Raw genomic sequence first — 26,025 nt, 5'->3', positions numbered from 1 at the left:
GAATTATGGAGGAAAGGTTTGTGTAGGATCCTGCACATCAGACATGGGAGACTCCAGTCACAAGGCATAAATCTATGGGATATTTCTTCTATAGCCATTTTGCTCACACAGCATCTTGTTTCTAATTAGTATCTTATTTCAAATTTTTCAGTCTTCTGCCTGTCTTCAGCAATTGGATGGAGGGAGGCATTGCTGAGGTACATCCATGAGGACTATGAGTTCTTAAGTCAGAGCTGTAAAGTGCCCGACAGGTGGTATGGCTGGAAACTTTGGTTTTGGAAACATGATGTTGGGTTTGTTTGATTAACTACTTCTGAGGAAGAGAGAGGGTTAAAGTCAGCCCTGGCAGAAGGCAGCTCACTAAGAGCAGAGTCTGGATGTCCCCAAGTTGGAGGCTGCCATTGCTGTTGTGGGAGACAGTGGCACATTTCCCAACAAATCCAGCACTGCATGATAATCCAAAATAGTCCAGTTGATGCAGACAGGAGATACATTGGCGGGACAGGCTCAGGAGAGGGATCCCTTGTTCTCTGTGAGGCTGCAGCTCATGAAACACTGGTGAAAGACAGACTCGTTTGATAGTCACTGAGCTGATCCAGACTGAGCAAACCTCCCCATGCTGTCTGAACCCAAACCTGAATAATTGCACATCAGGGCAGAAAAATAAGCTAGTGCTTGGTTTCTAAATGGAAATTTGATGGAATATACATCTGGAAGGGAAATTTTATTGAAGTTCAAGATGCAAGCTCAATATGAGCATTTCACTGTGAATATTGGAGAATTCATTGGTAGAGTTTAGACCATAATGTAAAAATTTTATAACCTAAAAGTAATTGTGTCTAAATCATATAGTTGCTCCAATCTCAGCAGCTTCTCTGAGCTGTGTCATTTCTCTTCTTCAGAGCTCCATATGTGGCTACCTGTCTCTGTTTTTCTATTTCTATGAAGGTTTCTGTTCTCCAAGGGGAATATTAAAGGTCAGGTGGCAAGATGCTCATGCTAATCAATCTGTTCCTAGCTAGGATTTTCAGCTACTTGCTCCAGCAAGGATTACCAGCTTTTGCAAAATATCTCAACATCCCAAAAATCTCAGGGGGTTATTTTCTGCAGAGTCTGTGACTTCTTTCCATAGACACCAACGTGGCCGATTCTTTGGATAACATTTCCTTTTTGCAGTCCGGTGGCAAAGCTGTTTGTCAGCTGTAAGCACATTCCAGCAACCCCCTTATATCCTACACAAGTGCTCATATTTTGATCTTGCTTATAAGGGTGAAGAGAGTGGGATTGCTCCAGATTTGTTTACCACTGGAAGTTGGAATGAATATTGCTTTCCAAGCACTTCCTGATAGAAGCTTTTCTGTCCTGTTGTGTATCTCCTCTCCTGCTGCTGCCTCTCTTGCCAGGCTCCACAGCCTGTCGTTGTCAGGGATCTGTTCAGTGTCTCTCTGCTCCCACTGATGGACTTTGAACCGTTCTTTCTGAAAACCCAAGGCAATTCTTGCACAGCAAAGCTGGACTTTTCCCTTCCATCCTGACATCCAGCTCTGTGGGACTCTTCCCTGTCCCCCTGCCCTGTGGGCTGGCTCCCCTGAGCCCAGCATCCCAGCCTGGATCTCATTTCCCATTGCTCAGCTGTTTCCTTGATCCAGACAGATGCTCAGGTGCCCTCTTGGCTGTGCCTTAAATAGGCCTCAGCACATGTTCCAGCAGTTCAGTCCCCCACTTTACAGCTCCCATAAGGAACAGCACAGAGCCATAAGAAAGCCCTGGCTGAATTTCAATGAGTACAGTGTGACAGCACACTTGGGTAATTAATAGGGCTGAGGGGGAGATAGGATTTGTGTATTTATCATTATTATTTCTTCATTATCTTCTAGGTATGATACAGGCTGCAGAGGCAGCCAATGCAGACTCTACCAGGAAAACTCTAAGGTAGAATTTCCCTGTTTTGTAATGTTGAATATTTCATGAGTTTCAAATGCCAATTATGAGTTACTTGCTGCCTGCTAAGAACAATAGGCAGCTTTGAAAGGACTTGCTCCTGTTCTTCCAAGCTATACCACATGTTCATTGACTCCATTTTCATCTGAGAATTTAGAAGTTCAAGGGTGATGCTGAATCTCTCACCCAAGCAAAGGTGGTCCTAAAAGACCAGCTTGCACTGCTGCTTTCTGTACCCTGAGCTACAGGATATCAGATTTTATGGCTCTCAGTCTATTCTTCTGTAGTCCTGGCTTCATTTGGAACGTCATTTTTCACATTTGCATTGCAGCACTGGCTTTTTAATAAAATAGCACCATATATATGTATATTCCATAAATACGTATTCCATATATATATATGTATATATATATGTGTGTATATATATATGTATATATATATATATATATGTCTCTGAGCTGGCAAAATTCCTTAAGAAACAAATGAATCTTTGGCTGCTTCACCTGCGTTCTCTCTACTAAATCCATTCCCTTTGTATCTATGCCAAGTCTTGGAGCAGAGTCTGACAAATATTGTTATATATATATGTTATGAGATAACTTCCCTCAAAAACAGTTCTGCCTTTTCCTGACAGGTGACTTCTCTATACCCCCTTTGAATGTGCTGTGAGCCAGTGATAGGTAAGACTTAGACCTCCAGCAGGCCTGGCTTTTCTGAAATATTCTAAAAATATGTCTGTAAAGGTTCATTTGCTGACATGGAAAGCACTGCCATAATGCTGGCAATAAATTATGTCCATGATAGTAGTTTCATACCATTAGACAAGGATAATTCCCATCTCCCTGCACTTAGTTCTTAGAAGGTTCTCAAATAAAATATCATTACTTTGAAGTCCTCTGGATACAAAATTGTCATTACATTTTAAGGACTTGAAAAATTCCTCTGAGGTTGGTACCTGTAAGTTTTTAGAAGTGTTTAAGAACCCAAACTTGGAGACAGAGGTACACAAGAATGTACCTTCTGGACTGAGCACCTTGGGTGATTCCACAAAGCTTAATGCTTTATAGAGAGATGTAAAGGCACCTGTGGTCTGTATGCATGGTATATAGCCTGGACAGTGGTGGCTGGGAAGTGCCAGCCAGAATTCCAGGCATGGGAATATCTGGGTGCTTCTGGAATGGTGCAGCAGAGTGCCAGGCCCTGACTCAGCCTGTGCTCCTGAGCATTTCCTTCCTGCTGCAGAGGTGATGCAGGAGGACTCTGCTGCTCGGCTGCCCTGTTGTGTTCTCTGTCAGAGGATCTGATTTGTGACACCAAGTAAGGCAGCACTCTGGGAACATCCCAGGAAGGACAGGGAACGGAGTGTGGGGATGTTCTGAGCGCTGGAATACCGATAGCTGAACGAGAACAAACAGCTCGATTCCTTGAGCACGTCCTTTACTGCTCTGTCATTCTCTGGGAACATCAGGGACTGTCTTTAAGAAGCTGCATCAGTTTTGGATGCTGTGCACCTCGTTAATCAAAACACATCCTTTTGGAAGGCACTTGATTGCAGCTGAGGAACACAAGTGCTTACACCTCAGCATCCCCAGCGCCTGGAGGAGGGAACAAGAAGAGGGAAAAGACCTTTATTGCTCTCACTGGCCTAATTCACGTTATTTGATCTCCAGGAACATTTGAAAATTGAGAGTTATTTCCCCAGAAAAGCTTGTTCTATCAGAAATTGTGAAAAAAGTAATACTATTAAATAATATTTGTGCTGGGTAGCTGCACTGTAGAGTATTTGAAATGAGTCACAGCCAGTCTGGGTTGTGCCAGGAGGTGGGAGGAGAAGAGGAGCAGGTGAACACATCAGGAAAGGATTCAGGAGAGAGCAGGCAAACAAAGATGAGGAAGCATGTGCTGTCTGTGTGTGTGTGTGTGGTGAAGTCACTGCTGATCATGGCATTTCCTAAAGGAAATTTGCTGCTTTAAATGGCAAAGTTACCTATGGCAAGTGACTCCTGGGAGGGAAGAGGTGAATATTTGCTCAGGAAAGCAGAACTGCAGCAGTGGGTGAGGATTTCCTCCCTGCTTGCAGTGGGCATTCCTTGCCTGTGCTCAGCCTCCCTGCCTTTGCCTAGCAGGTGGGATCTTAAATGTCTGAAACAACAAATATTCTAGAAAGCCTGAAATGCTGAATTGACACAAAAATATATACAAAAGTCTCTCATATGGCCAAACAGATTCGTCATTTAACTCCGCTGGTTTCAAAGGCTCGACACTAGGAAATAATTTGAACTGGTTTATCAGTCTTAAAACATCACAGGATAAGCAGCCACTCCCAAATAAGCACGGGCGCGGCTGATTGCTACCTCTTTACCTCCTTTTCTCCAAAAGCCCCCTCTCAAATACCAAAAGGGAAATGTCTGATTTTAGCTGCTTTGGCCTCTGTTACACGAGGTGCGCTGTGGCCAGCAGTGCAGGCAGGAGGATTCCCATGCGGAGCTGTTCTTTTCCCAGGAGCGTGCCCCGGAGACGCGCCGGTCGCGGGTGAGCCGCAGGAAGTGCTGACTCAGGTGCCCACTGGGAAGTGGGTTTCCCCGCGTCGCAGGGAGAGCCCACGCATCCCACTGCCTCCGCCAGCCCAGCCCAGCCCAGCCTCCCTCAATCCAGCGGGGGAGCTCTCCGAGATGCGGCTTGCTTTTATTTTTTTATTTAATGGCTTCTACAGATCCAACCCCGCAGGGGAGGCATAGTACCGGGTTTGCATGGCTAACGGGGAGCGAGGCAGCCAAGGAAAAAAGATCCTTCCAACCCTTCGGGACTCTGCGGACGGGTGCGAACGCAGCCTGTTCCCAGCAGGCAAACTTCTGCTAGGCAAGACAGGCACTCCCCTAGCCCCTGTTTTGCATGCAAGTGAGATTTTCAAGGTGAACCGCTGTTTTCCCTTTAGATTTGGATTCGCCCCTTCCCACAAAACCCCCCGTGCCTACACAAGCGAACCTGCCCTCCAGCGGCCACACCTCCAGGAGGAGCAGGGATCGCCCGCATCTAAGAGAAAAGGAATATTCTCGCTCCTATTTTTTTTTTTTCATGTTTGTGATGCTGCTATTTTTAAATTCGCGGCGGCCCGGTGCTTGTGGCCGATAAGCCCCGGCTGGCCCGGAGCCCAGCGCTGCCCGGCCCCGCGGCTCCGCAGCGCCCGGTGCCCGCGGAGCGGCGGGAGCAGCCCCGCGCCCGCCGGGCGTTGCCCCTTTAAGAAGCCCGGGTGCTGTCTCAGGTAGGCAGAGCCTGTGTGCAGTAGTCGCTCCTATGGCAACCCAATAGAATGGGATCGCTTCATGAATATTCCCAGGAGCAGGGGCTGCATGAGGAATAAGTGATGACAGTGATGTAAGCAAGCAGTGGCCGCTGCAGGTTGCAGTTCATTGTGTTACTGGCCGGCAGGTTGAGGAGTTTGAGGCACCCGGGCTTGAGCTTCGCTTTCCGGATGATGTCTGCCCGCCGGGAGACACGGCACATTTGCATCTCGAAGCCAACATGGCAAGGCGGCTGCTGCTGCCGCTACCGCCCTCCCTCGCCTTCCAGCCAGGAGTGTGTGGCTCTCCTCTAGACTTCTTGCCCAGTGCTCAGGATCTGAGCAGACGGGGATTGCAGTAACACTCACCAAGGGAAGACAAGCAGCAAGTAGCCAAATCGGGACAACGGTGAAGAAGGGGGGGATTTTTTGCCTTCCCTCTTTTTTATTTTTTTTCCCTTCCCTTCCCTTCTGGATGCAGAGGCTGTGTTTTGATGCAGAGCCTGTGGATGCCACAGCCTGGTAAGGAGATGACACGCCAGCCTCTGGTCCCCTCTGCCCCTTGAGCTGGGGGCAGGGGCCTGGGGGCAGTGCCGGTTCCCCTCCTTGGGCAGAGCGGGGGTCTCTCTCTCTCACTGAGCAGCAGCAGCAGCAGCATCGGCCATGGACAAGCTGCCCCCCTCCATGCGCAAGAGGCTCTACAGCCTGCCCCAGCAGATCGGACCCAAGGCGTCGATCATGGACGAGGAGGATGACAGCGACAAGGACACCCGGAGGAAAAGCATCAGGCTGAAGCCACTGCCTTCGCCCTCTGCTGGGAGCACCCGGGCCCTCGGGGGGGACCCCGGCAGAGGGGGGGACCCCGGCCTCCTGGAGACGGAGGCCGGCGGCAAGGGCGCCAAGACCAGCACCAACGGGGACTGCCGCCGCTTCAAAGGGAGCCTGTCCTCGCTGACCAGCAGGCACCTCCACGACGCGGCCGAGGAGAAGAGGCTGATCGGCGGCGAAGGGGAGCCGGCCTCCCCAAGCGAGGACAAGAGCCCCCCCGGCAGTGGGGAGCTGGAGCAGGGGCTGCCGGCGCCCCCACCGCCCGCGTCCCCCCCGGAGCCTCAGCAGCCCCCCCGGGCCTGCTCCTCCACTTCCATCAAAGTGGAAGGAGGTGGAGGGTGCGACCAGATCACCCCAGATGAGGAGCAGAGGCTGGGCCAAGCCGGTTTCATGCAGAGGCAGTTCGGGGCCATGCTCCAGCCGGGGGTCAACAAATTCTCCTTGAGGATGTTTGGCAGCCAGAAGGCCGTGGAGAGGGAGCAGGAGAGGGTTAAGTCTGCCGGGTTCTGGATCATCCACCCCTACAGCGACTTCAGGTACAATCCCCCCCTTCCTGATCCACTCCAAACCAGCTGGTCTGCCCCTTCCCATATGACCTCCTGCACCGTGCACCCACCCCAACAGAACTTTCCTTGCTCATCTCCTAGTCAGGGGAGCTGGAGGACACATCCAAGATCTGCTCTACTCAAACAATCTGCAGGTTTCATTTACATTTAACCTTAATTTTAGTGCCCCCACACTATTATTAATTTTAAATTATGTTTTTAAACCAACAAATGTCTCTTGCTTTGGCTTATTGTAAGGGAAAGGCTCTCCATAAGTTCAGTGTAAATGGGGAAAAATGTTCCCACCTGATGCATAACTCCAGACTAAAAGCGTGGTGTCTGCTGCTTAACTAGTCCTACATGCCCAGTTCAGAATGTGTGCTCTGCCTGACTAATGCTTCCCATTTTCACACCTCAGAGTCCTCTCTCCCTTTTCCTTCCCCAAGAGTTAGGGAAGGATGTTGCTACTGTTGCTGCTCCTTACAGTGTCTTACTGCAGCATGGCTTGTCAGGAATTGGTATGTGCAGGGGATGGCAGCATTCATTGAGAAGGAACTTAACACCTTCAGAGTCTTACAGAGAAAGATCCTCTCTTTTTCATCTGTACATCCTTATTTCCAAAATTAATTTGGATAGGAAATAGTTAACACCGGCTTTATGAAAGTAATGGCAACATTTCCATGGAGGTTAATAAGGAAACTAACTTGTAAACCCTAGAGCCAGTTTTTGTGTAGTTCTGCACAGCAGAGGGGTTGTGTTTGGGTATTTTTGAGCAAAGGATGTCTACTGCACAGGTGAATTGTCCTCTGCAATATGTATGTAAAGTACTGCAATCAATAATTAATTACTTAGTGCAATCAATGGCTAAGGTTTATTGCTTCAACTTTAATTACAACAGGCTTACATCTCACATTTAAAAGCACATGGTAGAAGAACATTATTCAAACACATACCTGTCACACTACATGATTTTATTGAATTGTTGGACTCTTCAAGAAACCTGGTAATATTCCCTTAGTTAGCAAGGTAATTGCAGGAAGGAGCTCCAGGGTGGATTTGTTTGCCCAAACAGCCATGTCAGAAACCTCTTGACACTACCTATTAGGGATTTAGCAAGTAGCCCACACGCTGAGCAGATTCAGCACTGGCACTGACCAGATTCCTTGATATTTGCTTGGATTAACAAATGTTATTAGAAGGCTATGTGAGTTGGAAGACTGCACTGTCATTTAAATTCAGTGCATTCAAGTGTCCCAAGCACACAGCTGAGTGAGCATTTGAGGGCTTCCAGTAGCTACAGCATTATATGCAAGCACAATCCTACCCAATCCCAGACTGGAAGGACTATAAAATAGCCTCCCAGTTGTGACTGATCGAGTAATAGCTCACAAACACTGAAATGTGAGAGTGATCAGCTTTAAAAAGAGCAAAACCCAATTCATACTCTTGGCTGTAGATCTTTGCATTATTTGCCACGAGTCTGGAGTAAAAACTAACAACTGTGTTTTCTTGGGTTATTTTAGCAAGGTGTTCTCTATATGTCACACCCTCAAGGAATTTTGGATTTAGTCTCTGGACTGTATTTGGATTTATGCAAAAGCAGCATTCAGTTTGCATGTCTTTGTGTCTTTGTGTCTCTGTATAGTGGGTTTATTCCCTTCCATCCTCATGACTGTTTCAGCATAGAACCAGCCTGGCAAACTTGAGAGCAGTAGCTGAGGTAACCACCTTGCCCAAGGTGAGATGGTCCTAAGAGTTTGGATTTTTAAGGTTCCTACTGAACCAGTGCTTATGCGTTAAAATGATGAGGTAAGTTTTTATTTCTGAGGCACTTGGCCACTCCTAGCCTTGCACAAAGGAATGAAATATGCTGGCAAGCTCCAACTCCCCCCAGCCAGATGATCCCACCGAGCACTGAGCTGTTCTGTGCATGCAGATCTCTATGAATGCACGGATGACTCTTGATATTAGAACATAATCCTGCCCTGACATAGCTGGGAATTTGTGCAGAGAAGGCACAGTGAGTTGGGTGTCTGTATCCTGGGGCAAGACCTGCTTGGGGGCAGATTCCAGGTGGGCTGATATCTCCCTGCCTTGTGTTTCTTCTGAAGTGGTGTGGAAGGCCAGCACACCAACATGGGCTGTGTCCCTGCTGTCACCTGCCAGCCTCGGATGGGGCAGTGGCACTGAGGGTGCACAAGGCCAGGAGGAGCTGGAGGCACCACTGTCTGGTCAGGAGGGATATTTTTGGGGGAACTTTGCTCACCCCTGTCCCTGGGTCACTTGCAGCATGTCTGCTGGAATATGGATGCTGCTTAGAGAACAGGCGTGGGCTTCCAAGGAAAATGACCTGTGAACAAAGGCTGCCTTGAAGGAGAGGAGTGGGAGCCTTCCAGATTCTGCTCGGGCTTTGTATTCCTTCTTCCCCTCTACTAAAGCATCTGTCTTGGAAACAACTCACATGAATACGAATAGCATTTTTTGACCTCTGGAATGCAGCAGACTGCACCAAAGAGCAGATATTACCAAAATATTTACAATATCCTTGACCCAAAGGAGTGTGGTTTGTGCCTTGGGAATTACGCAGTGCAATGCCCAGTTGCTCCCTGCTAGAGATGGGTGCAGATCTTGGAGCAGTAGGAATGATCATGGAGGAGTGAGGCTCCATTATCCTGCCCTTTACTGTCACCAAAGCTGTGCAGCAGCATTTGGGGTACCAGTTTCAAGTTAGTAATTATTTAGACCCTGAGCTTGCTTTCTGTCTTTTTGGAGAAACCAGTTTCCCCTCTGAGAGAGAGGTGCATCTCCAGGCATTTTGGTGGAGCTCCAGACCTCGTGACTCCTGTCTCAGTACAGCTTGAGATGGGAAGTTTTGCATGGAACACTCCAGCCCAATTTACTGCTGCGAAATGACATTGGTGTAATTCTCTGACTTCATGGAGTTGCTTCTCCTTGCGCTATGCGAGAGGAGTTCCTGATTTAGAATAGAACAGAGGCTTTCATCATTGTCTCATTAAATTATCATTTTAGCATCTAATATGGCTAATTCCAGTGGCAAATCTATGACCCTCCAAGAGTAAAGCAGATTAATATAGATTCAGGCTCTGTTGATTTCTGCTTTTAGTCCATTGTGAGGGGAAAAGACATCAAATGACCTTTATAAAAACCAAGCTCAGTGCCCCTGAGTACTCCTGACTAATGCAGTGGGCTGGTTCTAGAAGCTCTTAAAAGGTGTCTAATGAAAATCAGAGTACTGGCTTCTCTTCTGAGGTGCAGATGTATGTGCTGGCTGCCGGAGTTTGTTTGCATCTGTGGCTGATCGCACATCGGTGCAGAGCCAAACTGTATTTCTGAGATCAGCATTTATCTGTGACTTTGAAAGCTTTTTCACTGGGTAGATAGAATTGTTATGTATTGCTTAGAGGAAGCATTGATCCAGTACAATTGGTTTAATAAAAAAATTCCAGACAAACAATGATCTGTCTAGTTTGTAGCTGACTGAAGCATATGGGTTGTAGCTGCTGCCCAGAATTGCTTGCAAAAAACGTGTAGCATGCTGCTTTTAGAAAGACCTGAGAACAGATACACTATCTGAGGGACCAAAATAGTCCAAACAGTGGATGTAAATAGAACTGCACATTATTCACTGCCCGGTAATCTATTAACTTCTTCACAGAGAATAGAAGCTGCTGTCTCTTTGAAAACAATGGAAAACATTCCACTCGGTAACAGACACAACTACAGATTTTAGATTTTTTCTCTTCACTGTTCTCCCTTACTTGTAATACTTTCCTGCAAACAGATCCTTTATTTCGTTTGCTTCCTCTGCCAGAACTCCCTGGCTGCTGGGACCCTGGGGAGATTTCTGTGGCACCAAAAAAATAGATGCTCAGGTATGAGGTATAAGGTAGGGAAAGAACAAAATCATTTGCTTCCCGTCATGCTGCAGTGTCATGCAGCCTGCCTTCTTTGGGGGAATCAGTGGGATCTACTAATTATAGTCCAAACATCTGCACCCGGTATCACTGGTGGGACTGAGCAAAGATGGGAAGGATGTGTGGTTACCTTTCCCACTCTCCTGAGCAGACCTGATTTCCAGTCTCTCGGAGCGCTGCTCTGTCTGTGGAGACTCTTTTCCCTGAGAAGCTTTTTCCTGTTCTGTTAGAAGGGTAAACAATTTGTGGAGTGTCCAGCAGTGCTCAGTGACTTTGGCAGCTCCCTGAGGTGGGTGCTGCTCCCTGCTCTCAGGCAGTAATGCCCTTTTCTCTGTCTTCTGCCCAAAATGCTGCTTCTTGTGCCGGCCTTGCTTCATTCCTGCCCACGCTCAGGGGCTGCCCACAGTGGCAGCTCTGATCCCATGACTTGCCCTCTGCTCACAGCAATGAAAGTGCCCATTGTGTGAGCTGAATGTACAGCACATGGAAATTCTGGGTCAGGGAAAGCTCTGCGTGAAGGGGAAGGTCAGGGAGCATTGGAGTGGCAGCAGAACCTGTGTCTGTTGTTGGAATCCAGTGGGAAGTGTGGACAGGCCCAGGTTTGGAGGGGCAGCTCCCAGCCTTGGATCTCTTCTCTTCCTCTCCGTGCTGCTGGTGTGTTGCCTTGGAATGACATGGGGATGCTGCAAGCTGAGGGGGGAGTCAGATCCTGCTGCCTTTGCTGCAGAGAACTTTCCTGCCAATTCCCAGGGCAGTTTGCTGGAGCAGAACGAAGGGATCCAAGCAGGAATAATATGAAGGATAATCCAAATTGTGCTGAGCAGCATGGATTGGGTTCGTGTTGCCTCCAGTGGACTTGAATACAAGTTGCAAGAGAAAAAATGTGGGTTTGTGACCATGAACTAAGGGAATCAAACTACTGCAGCCATATTTCCCATGTCCATGGGCAAGTCATCACATGCTTCACACCCCAGTTCACATGTCAGTAGGTGGAAAGTAAATAATACCACACTAGACAATCCATGTAGGAATATAGCTTTGTGTATGAGACAAGTTCTGACCCAACCTTGAAAACAGGGAGGCCTCAGTAAATGATACCTCAGTGTATCCTCAGGATATATATTAAGACTGTGATATATTATGGTATTTTCATGTATGTTCACGTGTGGAAAACGACATAAAATAACCTAAATAAGTACTAAAGCAAACATTTAGATTTAGCAAAGAGCTATGATTAAGATTTTCTGCATGAACTTAATTCAGGCTCTTCATACCAGTCCCTACCAACAGATGAAGACATTATCTCTTCCATAGAAGCCCATGGCTCCCTCAGTGCACTCAGGGATGGTTCCCTTGGGAAAAGCTATTTAACATTTTCTCCATCTCCCCTTGTAAGATAACATACCTTTTTTATTACATCTTACTCAGATCCTTATCGGGGGGGGGAAGTTAATTTTTCTCTTTTTTTATTTTTTGCACTTATAAAATATTCAACTGTAACAGCAATGAACATTCATTTTCCTTTGTGACACTTTGGCTGGGAAACTGGTACTGTCATGCCCAGGTGAGAGTGGGGTGGCAGAGACTTGGAGAGACTGAGGTCAAAAACATCCATGACCTGGTGTAGTGGAACTGAGGCCGAGTTTGGCAGAGCAGGAGGCCTTGCCCAGCATCCCTGGTGTTCAGAGCTCTGCCCTGGGGGTGCTCCGGAGGGAATCAGCCAAAAGACAAGGGCACAGGGCTAATGACCACCTGTTCTAAGAGCAATGGGTGCTTTAAGAGGATGGGACAGTGTGATTTGGAGCATTTCTTGGCGTGGCTGGGGGGGCAGCCAGACTGGGAAACAGCCGTGCCGATCCCACCCGCCCTCTTCCCAAGCTCTGGTGGTTGTTAGTTTGTCTGTTGTTATAGCAAAAAAATAATCATCCCTGTAAACAATGGCATCGTGTTCTCTTTAATCATCATCTAAGAATATTACTGTAATTACAGTTTTGGATTGGGTGCTCTGTCTGTCACCTCTGCAGGAACTTTTTGGCAGAAGGGGAGTCTCCAGGGCACCACTCACCTGCCCTGGCCATCACATCTCATTCTGCAGTTCCTTATCTCTTCCACTGCAAACCTGCCAGATTGTGCAAGAAATGGGCTCCTACAGGAGATCTCTTCCCTGCACACATCTGCCTCAAGCCCTTCCTCCCATCTTGAAGGAAGCATGAACTCTCTGGGAAGAACTGGTTTGAACCATATAACGTCTGTAACAAAACACATGTACAGCCAACCTCCCTTCTGCTGTTTCATTTTGACTTTGCAGTCCAGTTCTTAACACAGAGCTTTGTACAGTTGTTAAGGTTTTAAAAAACAAAATCAATCCCTATCCTCAGCATAATAATATCTCTGGATTCATTGGCAGGTGTGGATCTTCCCAAGGCTGTGCTGTGCCCTCTGCTCTGAACTCAGCAGTGGCCATGGCAGGGAGTTACAGCAAGGGAACGAGGATGCACCAGATTCCTGGGTGACCCTCCAGGCTTCAAAGGGAAACACGCTCTGCCTTTAACAAACTCTCTGCTGTTTTCTCCTTTTCACCTCTAGCCCCACTCCCTCCAACCTGTTTTTTTCCCCATCCCTCGTTTCAAGTTTATGTTTCTCATCCCACCAGCCCCATCTCCATTTTCTAGGCTTCTTGTGGCAGGATTCTTGTCCAGCCAGTCCTACATCCCAATATGCAGCTTATCATCTGATCACTAAGATTTCATCTTAGTTTTTAGTATCTCCCTTCACCCCTTGCAATGTTCCAGTTGCAGTGTGTTGACTTGGCTCTTTACTCAGTCCAGTTCCAGTCTCCATCCTTATCCTTCAGGTTTTTCCCTGGGTGAGTCTCTCCCAATTTGTTCCCTCTCCTTCTATATGTTCTTAGTTGCTCTTGTCCTTCTGATTCTTCAAACAATCTCAGTTTTCTCAGTCCCCTTCCTGTTTTAAGAATTGATCCTTTTGCCTAGTAATTTAAAACCCTTCCACATTATCCTTCTTTCTATCCTTGGACACTACCAATGTTTAGACAAACTCTACTAACATTTTCTGGTTTTCTGGTTTTTTAAACTCAAAATACCTCAATCTCAGGGCTAAGTATTTAAAACAGTGAATTTGTATAGAAGCACAATCTCCACTGCATTAGTATGAAGCAGATTATGTTCGAGGGAAAAATGTGTTTTCTGAAGATGTTTATTAGTAGATCGACATGGAATCGGTGTAGGATTTCTCAGTACTATTATAAGGAGCTAAACTTGGGTTTTCAATACTGTGTTATTCTGGTTAGGTAACTGTGCTAGTGCTTTCTGTGGCACTGAGGTTTTTTCTGCTGTGGAGTCATTGCTGCTGCACTGAAATCCATTTATTATACAGATAAAAGAGTGATCTTTGTCTGGAGATAACATAGTGTCATTTTAGCTTGAAACCATTGAAATTTGTCTTTGTTTCTGATGTGTTATGAGCATCTCATTAGCAAGTCCATGAATCCCTCAGTTTGCTCTTGAAACCAACTATCTGAGCTCTCATCTCTGCCAGAGCAGAGATTTCTTCCTTTCTCTTATTTTTGGAAGCTGTGTTGGTGCCAAGGCAGTTATAGGTCAATTGAGTTATTGTTGGTTCTAATTGGCACTCTAACAAGCTATTAAATCAATTTACCTACAGATGAATGTCACTCAAAAAGAAAGGTGCCAACTGCTTTTGAGAACTTCAAAAAACCCATTTCCACTGCTGAGTGCAAGGGAAAGGCCAGGCTGGAGGGAAGTGGCTACTGAGAGTGGGAGATTTCACCCCTAAATGCTCATGCCTCGAGGTCTGTGGCTGATCACGGTCCAGGCTGTTCCTGTGTGAGGTAGGATGAGACTATTTCCAGAACTCGAGGCCAAGGGAAGAATTAAGAAAATCACCAACTCTGACAGGTGCTCTGATATCCCTTTCCTGGTCTGTAACAGAGCATGGGCTCGTTTCCATGCGGAGAGATCTGCGTCCTCTCCTGCTTCCTTCCCACACACATTGTGTGACTGCTGGTGCAGGTGCAGTATCCACAATCATCTCTCAAGCCAGGCAGCACCCACTGGTGACATCACTGCCTTTTGGGTGTCTAGGGATGAGATGTACTTGCTTTAGTTGCAGAAGAGTCAGAGTCATTATGGTGAAGGGGGTTCCATCTGAACTGTTTAACTGACCTCTTCCCTGCAGCAACACAGCGCTCACGGCCACGAGTCGGAGCATTTCTTAGTGAGATGGTTGGAAAACAGTCACTTGGCAGCCTACAGGGCAGGACAAGGTTTCTTGCCCGGGTGGCACTGCATGTTCACCCTGGAGGCTCCACATCAAAGCTGCTCTGTGTATGACAAGCATGAGGAGTGCCCAGGTGTCCTTAATGAGTGGGCTGGTTTTTGGTGAAGCATGAGGCACAGGAGAACACAGCTTGGCTCTGTGCAGCTCCACATCTCTGCAGTGCTGACAGCACTAAACCCGGGGTTTGTCAGCAGAAACAGCACTTAGGACTCCAGAAACAGAGAAGAGGGAGCAGATTTGTGACTGGGCTAACAAGGTGCTGTTATAGAAACCTTTTCCTGCCCTTTTACCCAGGTTTGCTACCTGGGAAGTGCCTTTACAAATTGAAATTACTCATTCAGTGCAGTATATTCACAGTGGCTGACATCAAATATGGTCACCCCGTGCCTGGTGTCAGCTCCTGGCTGTGGGAAGACCAGGCTGTTATCTCCCAAGGAGACCCTGCAGGCAGCGGGGAAGACAGTGCCGAGAGAGCAAAGCAGATGAGCATCCAAAGGGGAATTCCAAGGTCAGCTGGAGGATCCACCACTTCCACATTATAGGGGCACAGCAGCTTCCCCAGCGATGCGCAAAAGCTAATCTCATTTGTGGTGACTCGTCCAAATGTGCTAATTAAGGATTTAAATCTCTGCCTCTTTGGATGGAGGGGTTGTCTGTGTTTGTGCATCCATTGTTACAGAGCTCAGAGGCAGGAGAGGAGCTGCAGGTTGCCAGCTGACTCCAGTGTAGGAGCTGGAACTCCTGGATTTTGATTTTCACAGCTGTGCTCAGGGTGCTTGTGACTGCCAGGGAATCGGTGGCTGTACACCGAGTAACTCCTCATCCCTGTGCTCAGCTCCGGCGGGGCTGTGTGCAGAGGAGCTCTGCTGGGAGTCGGTTCTCCTGGTCAGAGCCGCTATTACAGTGTGATCCTCAGCTCCACCTGAGCACGGAGCTGGGGGGTGGAGGGATGGAAAACACGGCGAAGTGCATTTGGATTTGCCGGGGTGTGGGAAAGAAATGTCTTGCAAAGTTATCAGCGCTCCAGAGCTCGGGAGGGAGATAACGGCTGCATTCCATAGACTGGGGGACTCCAGTTAATAAGTCCTTCCCACGTGATTTCAGGGCAAGGTGCTCACTCATCCCAGCTCTAACACTGTCACCCAGGGCAGCGGCTCAGCTGCGAAGGAGCAGCGTGTGCGTGGTGTGTGTCACCGGGGGACGTGGAGGCCCCTCATTATCCAGCCCGGCTCCGGCTCCGCGTGTTCCCTCCCCTCTGTCCACCTTCGTGTCCAGCTGGAGGTGGTGCAGAGAGGCAGTGCGGTGACATCCTGGCTCTCTGCAGAGCAGCAGGAGTTGCACAGCGAGGCAGTACAAAGGCAGTGTCCTGGACCAGCTCTCCCAACAGTCCAGGTGATAAGAGAAATGATAGTGATGACTGTCTCGGGGCAGCTTTTTTAACAATAGCAAACCCACTTTCATTAAGCACAAATTCCTGATGCTTGACCTTTCCCCCTTGCTTTCATGTACTTATGCATGCACGAGTTAATACTTCTGTTAATAACAAGAGGAATGTATTTTTTCATCCTTATTTTTCTGTGAATTGTGGGGAGGGCAGGAGAAAGGACCAGTCTAGACTACAGATGATGGTCTGTTCTCCTTGATGCCCATACAAAGCATTTGTATCATTCTCCCATGCTCATTTAGCTGCAGATGCACTTTGAATCATAAGCAATGTATAACAGCCAGAAGGACAAGCTGGAAGGCAAATCAGGCATCTATTTTGGACCCTGTGAGCCATCCTGGACAGATACTCTGTGCCTTGATTTCTCCAACTCTGAAAAAGTGGGGTACTGCTGCCAGGGGGCAAGGAAGGTGCTGGAGGACTGTAAAATATTTTAATGTAACAGCAGATGCCAGAGTAGATGTCAGCAGGTGTGTGGTTGTTATCTACAAAGCAGTTTTGTGAGAATTTCTTCTTGATTCTCCATTTCTGTGTACTGCAGTAGATTTGGTCTCACCTCTTGTCCACCTTTTGTTAGGACCACAAAAATTAGTGGCTCTATGTACTGTTAGGTGATTCCTGAGTCATTGGCTCCACAAGGAAAGTGGTTACCAACACTCTGCAGTTCTGTGTGTGGTGCTATATTGTCTGGCACATTTAGAACTAGGCTGGAAAAAGATAGGAAAAAAGCCTTCATGGAGAGGGAGATGAGGAATTTTACCTTTTATGTCCATAAATGAGAATTGTGCAGCCCCTGCATGGGGTTTGGAGATGGTCTAGAAAGAAAATGTTCCATCTCTTTCTTGCTAGTCATGTGCACTGCAAGGTGTGCTACCCTTTCTCTGGGAATATGTGACTCCTGACTTTGGTAAACACTTTCAAATAACAGGTCTGGCACAGAAGCTGGCAAGATATCTGTCCCTTTCTGTGGTGTGGCAGCCTTAGAAACATCCCTTCAGCTGGCTGACTGTTGAATCTCCTGGATAATCTGTTGTGATCTTTGGCTTTTAGTGCAAACACAAGTGTGATTGAGATCGTGCCAGCCTTGGTCAGGGCCATACAATGTGTATGCTGTGGTTAGACATGCTTAAACTCCAGATTTGGCAGTGACTTTTGGCTAAACCTTGACTGAGTTTGGACAGTTCCTGGTCCTCACTTTTGCAAAACCTCATGGAAGGTTCCACTGCTGGGGTCGTGTATTCCCTTTGTGACCGGGCTCCTCCGCTGTCCCTTTGCAGCACAGGCACTCCTCTCTCATCTGCTCCCGATCCATCACCCAAACAGGGTGGATTCCACTGCCTTCTCATTGTCTGTAGGAACTCATTGGAAGTTGGGCCCAAGCCTTCCAAACACAGGCAGCTCCTTTAGCAGCACAAACAGGAATTTGGGCTAACAGTGGCAGATGTGGGAATGGCCTAGGACTCCTGCTTTTGAACAGGGGATCTGAAAGCCTCATTTGCAAGTAAATTCACACAGCCAAATCTGCAGTGCAGACAAAAAAAGATTTGCCTTGACATCATCTGCCCTGCTCCCAGCTCCGCAGTCAGTCAGGAGAGCAACGCACAGCTCCAGCCTCTCCAGCTCAGCAGAATTAAGGCTAAGCTTCATCATGAGCTAATGCAAGCTGTTCCCACCCCAAATAATTGGCTGCTGGATGCTTTGTGTCTGTCTAACCATTGCTGCATGTGGGTGGATGTGTTGTGTGTGTGTGAATGACTCTGCTTGGGAAAGTGATACATAACATCGGGGGTGCATTAATAATACAGCACCTTGTGAATGATGGGGACGTGAGCATTGTAAACCAGAGCTGGGCACGTCAAACATCTCTACAAGGATCACTCTTACCGGTACCACAGGATGGTAATTCCCACATCCAGACCACCACTGCCTCTTTTTTTCTCTTCCTCCCACCGTGAACCACCTCAGGAGTCTTTCTAGTCCGATGTTTCCCATAGCTGAAATTTCAAAGCAGGATAAAAAGCAGCAAATTGTCTCAAAAGCTCAGTCCCCCAATCAGCACAACCCTCTTTGCAGGGCCGAAAACCCCATGGTGAATGGAAAAGATGATGCCTATCCATGGGCATTGCTGTGGAGACACTGAGGGATGGAAGTCATGCCTGACTTGGGGACGTAACCCCTCTGGGACTTGGCAGCTGTTCTAGGGTATTACTTTCACAAGGCTGAGCTGTTCTTAAACACTTCCTCCAGTGTAATCATCACACACACACTCTCTCTCAGTAATGGCAGCCCATCAGCATTTCTTTCCAGTTTCCTAGATAAGAAGTGCAGAGACAAGCTGTGAAAGAGCTCAACAAGATGCCTTGACGTAAGTCACTCACATTTCCTCAGCCTGGCCCACAAATAATCTCTAGGCCTTGCTTTCTCTACACATCCTTGTGGCCAGGATTTTTCCAGGGAAAGGGCACCTCTTTGAACTAAGGACAGGTAAGTGGAAACTTGTGCCTGCCCAAAACCTGGATACTAAGATCTGCAGTCCAGTTAGGGAAAAAGACATACAGTTGGCTATACCTCCAGTTGTCCGGTTCAAGGTGGAGCACAGCTTTCCTACAGCTGGTCCAAGAGGAGGGGAGAGAAATCTTCACAAGCTCTTTGAAAACTGGTTTTTCAAAGGCAAAATATATGTGGGCCTGGTTAGTTCAGGAATCAGAAGGGAGGATATTCCAGATGAAGTAGTTTTGTAGCAATATAAGGTACCCTGATCCTTATAAATCTGTGGCTGTTGACAGAGCAAACTACTAACCTTTCCAGGCAGCCAGATATCACTGCGAATAATTGTAGTACAGTTCAGATAATGTACTTGAGCTTTACTCAGGCCCTGCTCTGGAGCTGCTGTTGGATGTTGTTCTGCTGCATTTCCCCTCAGCATTGGCCTTGCTACAGTGCTGGGTAAGGTTATTTCTGCACACACTGAAGTTCTTATGGATACAGAAGGACTGACGATCATTTCATTGAAATTAGGTTTCATTAGTAGACACATGGGGGCAAATGCATGGGTGAGAATCCATTGCAGCTCGTGGGGGTGACACTGGGAATCAGTTTTCCTCCTGGGAGGCACCTCAGGCCGGTTCCCTACACGTACCTCCAAGGCACGTGTGGGCTCTGTGTCTGGCACTGTCTGAGACCTGCTAATGCTGCACAAGGCAGTGATTCCAGATTACATTCACAGTTTGATGTTTGTGCAATGGATCTTCAAAGCAGGGTTCAGTGAGCCCAGTGCTCCGTTGCTCCAGCAGGGGTGTTTTAGAGCACTGAATTTTCTGCTCTTCGCCCACAAAACAGCTATTTCTGATTCACTGATGCCTTGCGTTAGGAGATCCCTAATTTACTATCTGAATATCTAACGTGTTTTCGATGTACTTGAGAGCAGAGCTAATCTGCTCTCTGCTTTTCCCGGACTCCAGTGAACGACCCTCTACTGTTCCCCACCAGAGCACTGAGGATGTTGGCTGGAGTGGCTTGCAGAGCTTTCTCCCAGGTACCCTCATCACTGAACCATCTTTCTCCTGTTCCTCACCCTCCCTGTGATCTCCCAAGTGCCAGCCAGTTGGGCTGAGTCACAGCACAGACATTTCTGGTGGGATGAGACAAGAAGAGGAAAACCCTGGATTTTGCCTTGCTCTAAGCTTACTGAAACAGAAGGACTCGATTAACTGACCAGAAGAAAACCTTAGAAATCACGGAATGCAGCGTTACTGAAGTGCATAAGTTCCCAGCCCATTTCAGTGGTACCCCAGCACATCCCTGCTCCTGCTGAAATCAAATCCTGCTGCAGTGGCCTTGAAACTGGGTCCTGTGTGCGCAGAAGTAAAAAACTACAAGGATATGTCATGTTCTAGAGAAGAGGGCCCTTTGAGAGTGTGTTCTTCTTGGAAAAGCTGGAATTCATTGAGACATTGCTGCCATCCTACATTCCCAAAACGGGGCAGGGAACAGATTTGCCTCTAGGCACCACAACCAAGGGATAAGACATGTCTTTTCTTTTGAGACATGAAACTTAAAAGCCTGGAATAGTCTTTTGTGGCTGTAACTTTCAGACCCCAGAGCATGTTTAGGTTCTTTTTAGGGTGTCCTCTTCCAGACTCAGGAACAGAAGAAGATTTTCCTGGCCTGGCTGGGAGGGCAAAGTGCCACTGCCCATCTCACAGCTCCATGTGGTTCTCTGGGCTCAGGTGTGAACAGACCCTGTGATGAGCTCCTGCCTTGCAGTAAGGGAGTTTAAAAGTTAAAACAGGTAATTTAAAATACACACTCATTTAGTGGAATCTGCACCTTCAATAGGGAAGTGTTTGACTATCACTGCCTTGGAACAGGTACCTGTCCCACTGTCTTTCTGATGATCATTTACTGTGTCAGCAAAGCAAATTGCATGTTTCAGTTCTACCCGAAGGCTGGGGCAATTATACTGGTCATGAGTCCAAAAATCTTTGCAGAGATTGTTATTTCACATTCACTTTGAAGCATGTCTGAGCCTGATGCCAAAGTGTAAATACAGGGTTTTTAAAAATTATTTATTGGGTTTTCATGACTATCATATCTGCACTGTCCCAGCTGTTTATAGAAACAGCTTTGTCATATTTCTGTGAACTAGCAAGGATATATATTCCCATTTTATGTCTGGAATACTAATATACAGAGAAAGTACATTATTTTCTAGTGAGTTGCTCAAGCAGTCTGAACTTGAGTGGTGCAGACATCACAAGTAGTCCCTCGGTGACAGGACTGTCCTACCTTTCCCTGCAGTGTCCCTCTAGGCAGGATGGAAGCTGGCAGGCTGGAGCCTCCCTGTTATGTATTGATGGAAACTGGGCTGCATCAAGCTGAATATATTTCTGAAACAACTTGTTTCTGGCAGGTTGTTCATTCTAAAAATATATTTATTTCTAATTGCTGAGCAGAATGCTTAATGAATTCTTCCTTCCCAAGAACAATTAATCAAAGAAATGATTTAGGACTGGCACTTGCTCCCCCAGGGCTCAATGGCTGTGTTCCATTGACTTAAATAGAGCAGAGCGAGTCCAGCCCATACTGGAAAACATTTATCTAAGCATTTTTTAATGGTGCCCATCACTATTTGTCTGCATGTCTCTGGCACTCTGTATATTGGAGGAGCAGCACTGGACATTAGAGTTACAGCAGTTGCTGGAATAAGTTTTGCAACCAGTGTTTTCCTGGTTTGTATATTTTTTTAAAGGAGAGTTATTATGCAAATTCACCTTTATCGTAATGGGGACTTGGAATAGTGAGAAGAGGCTGCAGTTCCAGCTTGCTCTGGAAAGCTTCTTGACAGGAACAAATGGCTGGGGAGGACTGTGTGGGTCACTGAGCCCCTGCAACACTTGATAAAGGAGAATCCCCTGGGAATCCCCACCACACCACCAAGATCAAAAGTCAGAAATTTGCAGTGTGTCCTGGGAAGAGCAGGAGAGATCCATCAACATCCTGCGTCTTGGCAAAAGGATGAGAGGTGCTAAGTGGAAATGCCTGGATCTCATCACCTGCTTCCTTTACAGGAGTGTACATGGCACATTCCATGGCACACAGCGAAGGTGAAAAGCCAAACTGGCTCCTACCAGTCTGACTTGAGGGGAAAGGCCTTATATGTCCTGAACGTGGCCACAGAATTCTTCATGTTCTGTATAACTGGTGATTCAAAGCATCCTCTGTGGGCACATGTCTGACTGTATCCTTTCTGGGGAGGAGATATTCCAAATGTCCAGCTTCTGAGTTTTCCATTCTCCTAGAGTGTGCACCAGGCCCTCCTCATTTCCCCCAAGTCTCCTGCTGCCCTTCAGCTTTTGCTGGGTTCCCTCCTATCAGTCAGTTCAGTGCAGAAACGTTTGGGGGGATGACCACCACAGCTTCTCAGGAACTAAAGGGGCTTTGGAGCCCAGGGGCTCCTTGCATGAGGATCTGCCCTTCTGTGGAGCTGAAAGGCTAAGCTGGGAGCTGAGTGCCCTCCAGACACTCGAGTGAGTGTGAGGATTCCTGGTCTCTCTTCTCCTTTCTGCTGAGGACACGTGTGTGAGTGAGGCACTCTGGAATAGCTGCCTCTCTGTGCCTCAGTTTCCCCCACTGGCAGATGCTGAGGGTGAGACTCCACTACCTGCCCTAACGTGCTTTGAGGTCAAAAGGGAAACAGTCTCCTGGGAGCTCCATAGTGTTTCAGCACATGCAGGAATTAATTCAGCATGCCATGTTCAGAGGGGACAGTGGACTCACATGGATGCAGTAGCTGAGCACAGCCTTAGCACAGTAAGTTTCTTCTGAGACTGAAAATAAACAGAAGCAATTGGACTTTTTTTTCCTCCCTTAACTGCTGCATTTTTGGAAGGTGATTTATCTCTTGTCTGGGGTCTCAGCTACCTGAGTAGCCCCAAGATCCCAGCAGCATTAGTCTTTTTGAGGATTCGTTGTGCTCCATTCCAGCCTGAACAACTCATTTCAAACACAAGTCTGATGTTTGCAGTGGGAGAGTTGGGGAGGAAAAGTATTTTGTGCTCTTGAAACTGCAACACACACAGGCAGTACCTCGTTACCATTTCGATGTCTTACTCCCTTCCACCCCAGCTTCTCTTCCCCACAGGAAGAGGCTCATGGCACTGTGTGCTCAGCCTTGTCTGAAACAGCGATGCCAGCAAGAACATTGCCCACCAAGGCTAAAGTAAGGATGTAAATCAGTGTTCTGTTGATTCTGTAATACAGATCAGTAGGAGTGGAATTATCCTCCATCTATCCCAATCCATGGTCCTTACACATTGTTCTTTTGGCACTTCCCCCAACACTTCAGCCACATTCACTGAGTAGGCAGAAAATGCGCAGTAGAGTTGCCATTGCTGTTGGCCAAGGTTTGTTAACCCAGAAGCAAGACTTGGTAAAGAAGGCATTTGACTTGGGAGGGAACTCTCTCTCCCAGGTGTTCTTACCCTGTGCTGTGTAACCTCCAGGTCTGTGGAGAGCCACATGCAGCCAACAATACTCTGTCATGCTGGCTCTCCCTCCCTTCAGTGAGCATCTGGTTTAGGAAGTTTTGAGCCTTTAGTGAGACAGATTTGAATATGATCATCAGCAGACCACTGGAAAACCCCAAACTACTTTCTATTACCTCTTTCTGGCAGCTTTTTGGATTCCCACCCTGCCATTAAGCAGGAAAGAGGTTAGGCTTTTTCTCCCTGCCCCATCTGGCATATCCAGGGCTCACACAGAGTGGTAGGAATGCGTGCACGGGTGCTGAAGTCTGGCAGATGCTCTTGCTTGTCTCAGACATAAATCCTGGTAACTTCAGAAGTTGAGAATATGAGAGAGCAGGTGTGGCTGTGAGCAGAGATGTACCTCAGTGGGTGAATCGCTTCATGGAGCTGAACAGCAGCTGCATCAGGCTCAGGTTCGATCCATCCTCAGGCACAGGAAGCTCTTTCTGTGTTTGTTGGTCTTTCACTGTTAGAGAATTGGATGGCCTGGTACTCAGCTGAACCACAGAGAGTTGTCTCTAAGGCTTCTAAGCCCACTGGTGAGTGAGCTGCTGTGGGGATGGTTGTACTGGCGGTGCTTGGTTCAGAGGTTACGGTGTGTACCCCAAACAGGGCTTAGGAGCCTCGATGAGAGGCTGGATGATGGAATAATCATGGAATCACAGACTGCACTGGCTTGGAAGGAACCTTAGAGACCATCTCATTCCAACCCCCTGCCATGGGCAGGGACACCTTCTACCACAAGCCCCATCCTGGCCTTCAACACTTGCAGGGATGGGGCAGCCACAGCTTCTCTGGGCAACCTGGGCCAGGGTCTCACCACCCTCACAGGTAAGAATTCCTTCCCAATATCCCATCTAACCCTGCCCTCTGGCAGTGGGAAGCCTTTAAGAGACCATTTCCCCTCACTTTCCATTTTGGGAGAGTGGAGTTTTGACTCCTAATCCACACTGAGCTGTGTCACAGCAATACCCAGGAGGAACATTTTTAGCATCTCAGATGGCGGGAAGTTTTTTTCTCAGCTGGCTGAAAGAGCAGAGATGACTTATCTCTCTGTTGCCTGTGTTTGTCACTTCCTTGTGGACTGCTGCAGAGCAAGAGGGCATAAATTTGTCAGTCCAAAGCAAACCAACAGCTCACAGAAAGCACAGCAATGTCCCCTCCACCATCCCCCACTTTCTAAACTGTGATTCTTACCTAGTTCTGTGACTCATGTCATTTCTCTGCCTTATTTTAGTGTTTAATTTTAGTAAATTTGGCTTCCTAGTGGTGAGGCTGACATCTTCATCTCACATAAAGTCATATTAAGAGAGACACGTCAACACAAAATATTTAAGAACCCAGCCTGTCATCCTTGTAACTCACCAAAAAGGTAGTGGTGGGAGATACCTGTTCCATGAGTTGGTGTCGTGTGTCCTCTGCATTTACTCTGAACTAATAGACATACCCAGAACCCCCCATGCCCTGGGCTGATCCCAAAGCAGGGGCAGCAGGGGAGGGGGGATTCTGCCCCTTTGCCCCCTCAGGTGAGACCCCCCTGCAGAGCTGCCTCCAGCTCTGGGATCCCCAGCACAGGAAGGACTTGGAACTGTAGGAGCAAGTCCAGAGGAGGCCACAGAGCTGCTCCAAGGGCTGGAGCTCCTCTGCTATGAGGAAAGGCTGAGAGAATTGGGATTGTTCAGCCTGGAGAAGAGAAGGCTCTGGAGTGACCTAATTGTGGCCTTCCAGTACCTGAAGGGAGCTGACAGGATGGAGAGATTATTTGCAAGGGCCTGGAGTGACAGGATGGGGGGAATGGCTTCCCACAGCCAGAGGGCAGGGTTAGATGGAACATTGGGAAGAAATTCTTCACTCAGAAGGTGGGGAAACCCTGGACCAGGTTGCCCAGAGAAGCTGTGGGCTGCCCCATCCCTGCAAGTGTTGAAGGCCAGGTTGGACAGGGCTTGGAGAAAGCTGGGATAGTGGAAGGTGTCCCTGCCCATGGCTGGTTTGGGGAACGAGATAAGCTCTGAGGTCCCTTCCAACCCAAACCATTCTGTGATTCCATGATTCTGTGATATATATCTGTATTCTCCATACAGATGATACAGATAGTTGTTTTCCTTCATATACCTGCGTACAAACCAAACCCTTGGCCCAGCATGGGTGGGTTTTGAGACAATTCAGAGCTCCCTGGTGCAGATCTGACTGCCCAAGCATCGGGATTTGACTCATGCTAGATGTTGGATATAGGCCAGGGCCTGAACTTCATAATGTCACAACTTATGCATGTCTTTGGGCTTTAATCCTTCACATTCCACAACATATTCCCAATGACTTGGAAGCTGCAGCCCTTATTGATCTCTCTGTTGTCTACAACAACAACATATGGCATGTTTCCATGGCAATAGATCCCCCTGAAGGGGCTTCCTTCCTTTCCTCAGCTTATTGGTCTTTTCCATTATTAAATCATCAGAGATAAATGCACATGGAGAAGGGTCAATGTTTGGATCAATGGGCAGCAAACAAAGAGGAACTTTTCCATATTCATACAAGCGGGAGATTTCAGAAGATCAAACAATGTGGAATTGCCAGGCCCTTAGCATGGCAGGCTCATGGATAATGTATTCTGGGAGCAAGGTGGAATCAATACACATCCAACACCTTGAAAACCTCTGGGATTCAGCGTGGAGCTGGCAGAGCAGAGGGGAATCCAGAAATATTA

The 26,025-nt window shown here is 47.5% G+C and overlaps 1 protein-coding gene across 2 annotated transcripts in view; it reads left to right on the top strand.

The window, feature by feature from the left end:
• The window catches only part of HCN4 (hyperpolarization activated cyclic nucleotide gated potassium channel 4), a 134,267-nt gene that overhangs the window by 36,247 nt on the left and 71,995 nt on the right, over positions 1 to 26,025 (top strand). Inside the window, exon 1 of one of the 2 annotated variants that reach the window (XM_027697885.1) lies at positions 5,771 to 6,585. The exons of the other annotated variant lie outside the window; for it this stretch is intronic. Within the exon in view, the coding sequence (XP_027553686.1) occupies positions 5,885 to 6,585 (701 nt within the window). The 5' untranslated portion in view covers positions 5,771 to 5,884. Of the gene's footprint in view, positions 1 to 5,770; positions 6,586 to 26,025 lie in introns of those variants that run through there. 2 annotated transcript variants of the gene reach the window in all.

The sequence above is a fragment of the Neopelma chrysocephalum genome, unplaced genomic scaffold (genome assembly GCF_003984885.1).
Source record: "Neopelma chrysocephalum unplaced genomic scaffold, ASM398488v2 Primary Assembly neopelma1_124, whole genome shotgun sequence".
NCBI classification, from domain to species: domain Eukaryota; kingdom Metazoa; phylum Chordata; class Aves; order Passeriformes; family Pipridae; genus Neopelma; species Neopelma chrysocephalum.
Note: the sequence above shows the minus strand (reverse complement) of the source record. Positions and strands in the feature narration are given on the sequence as shown.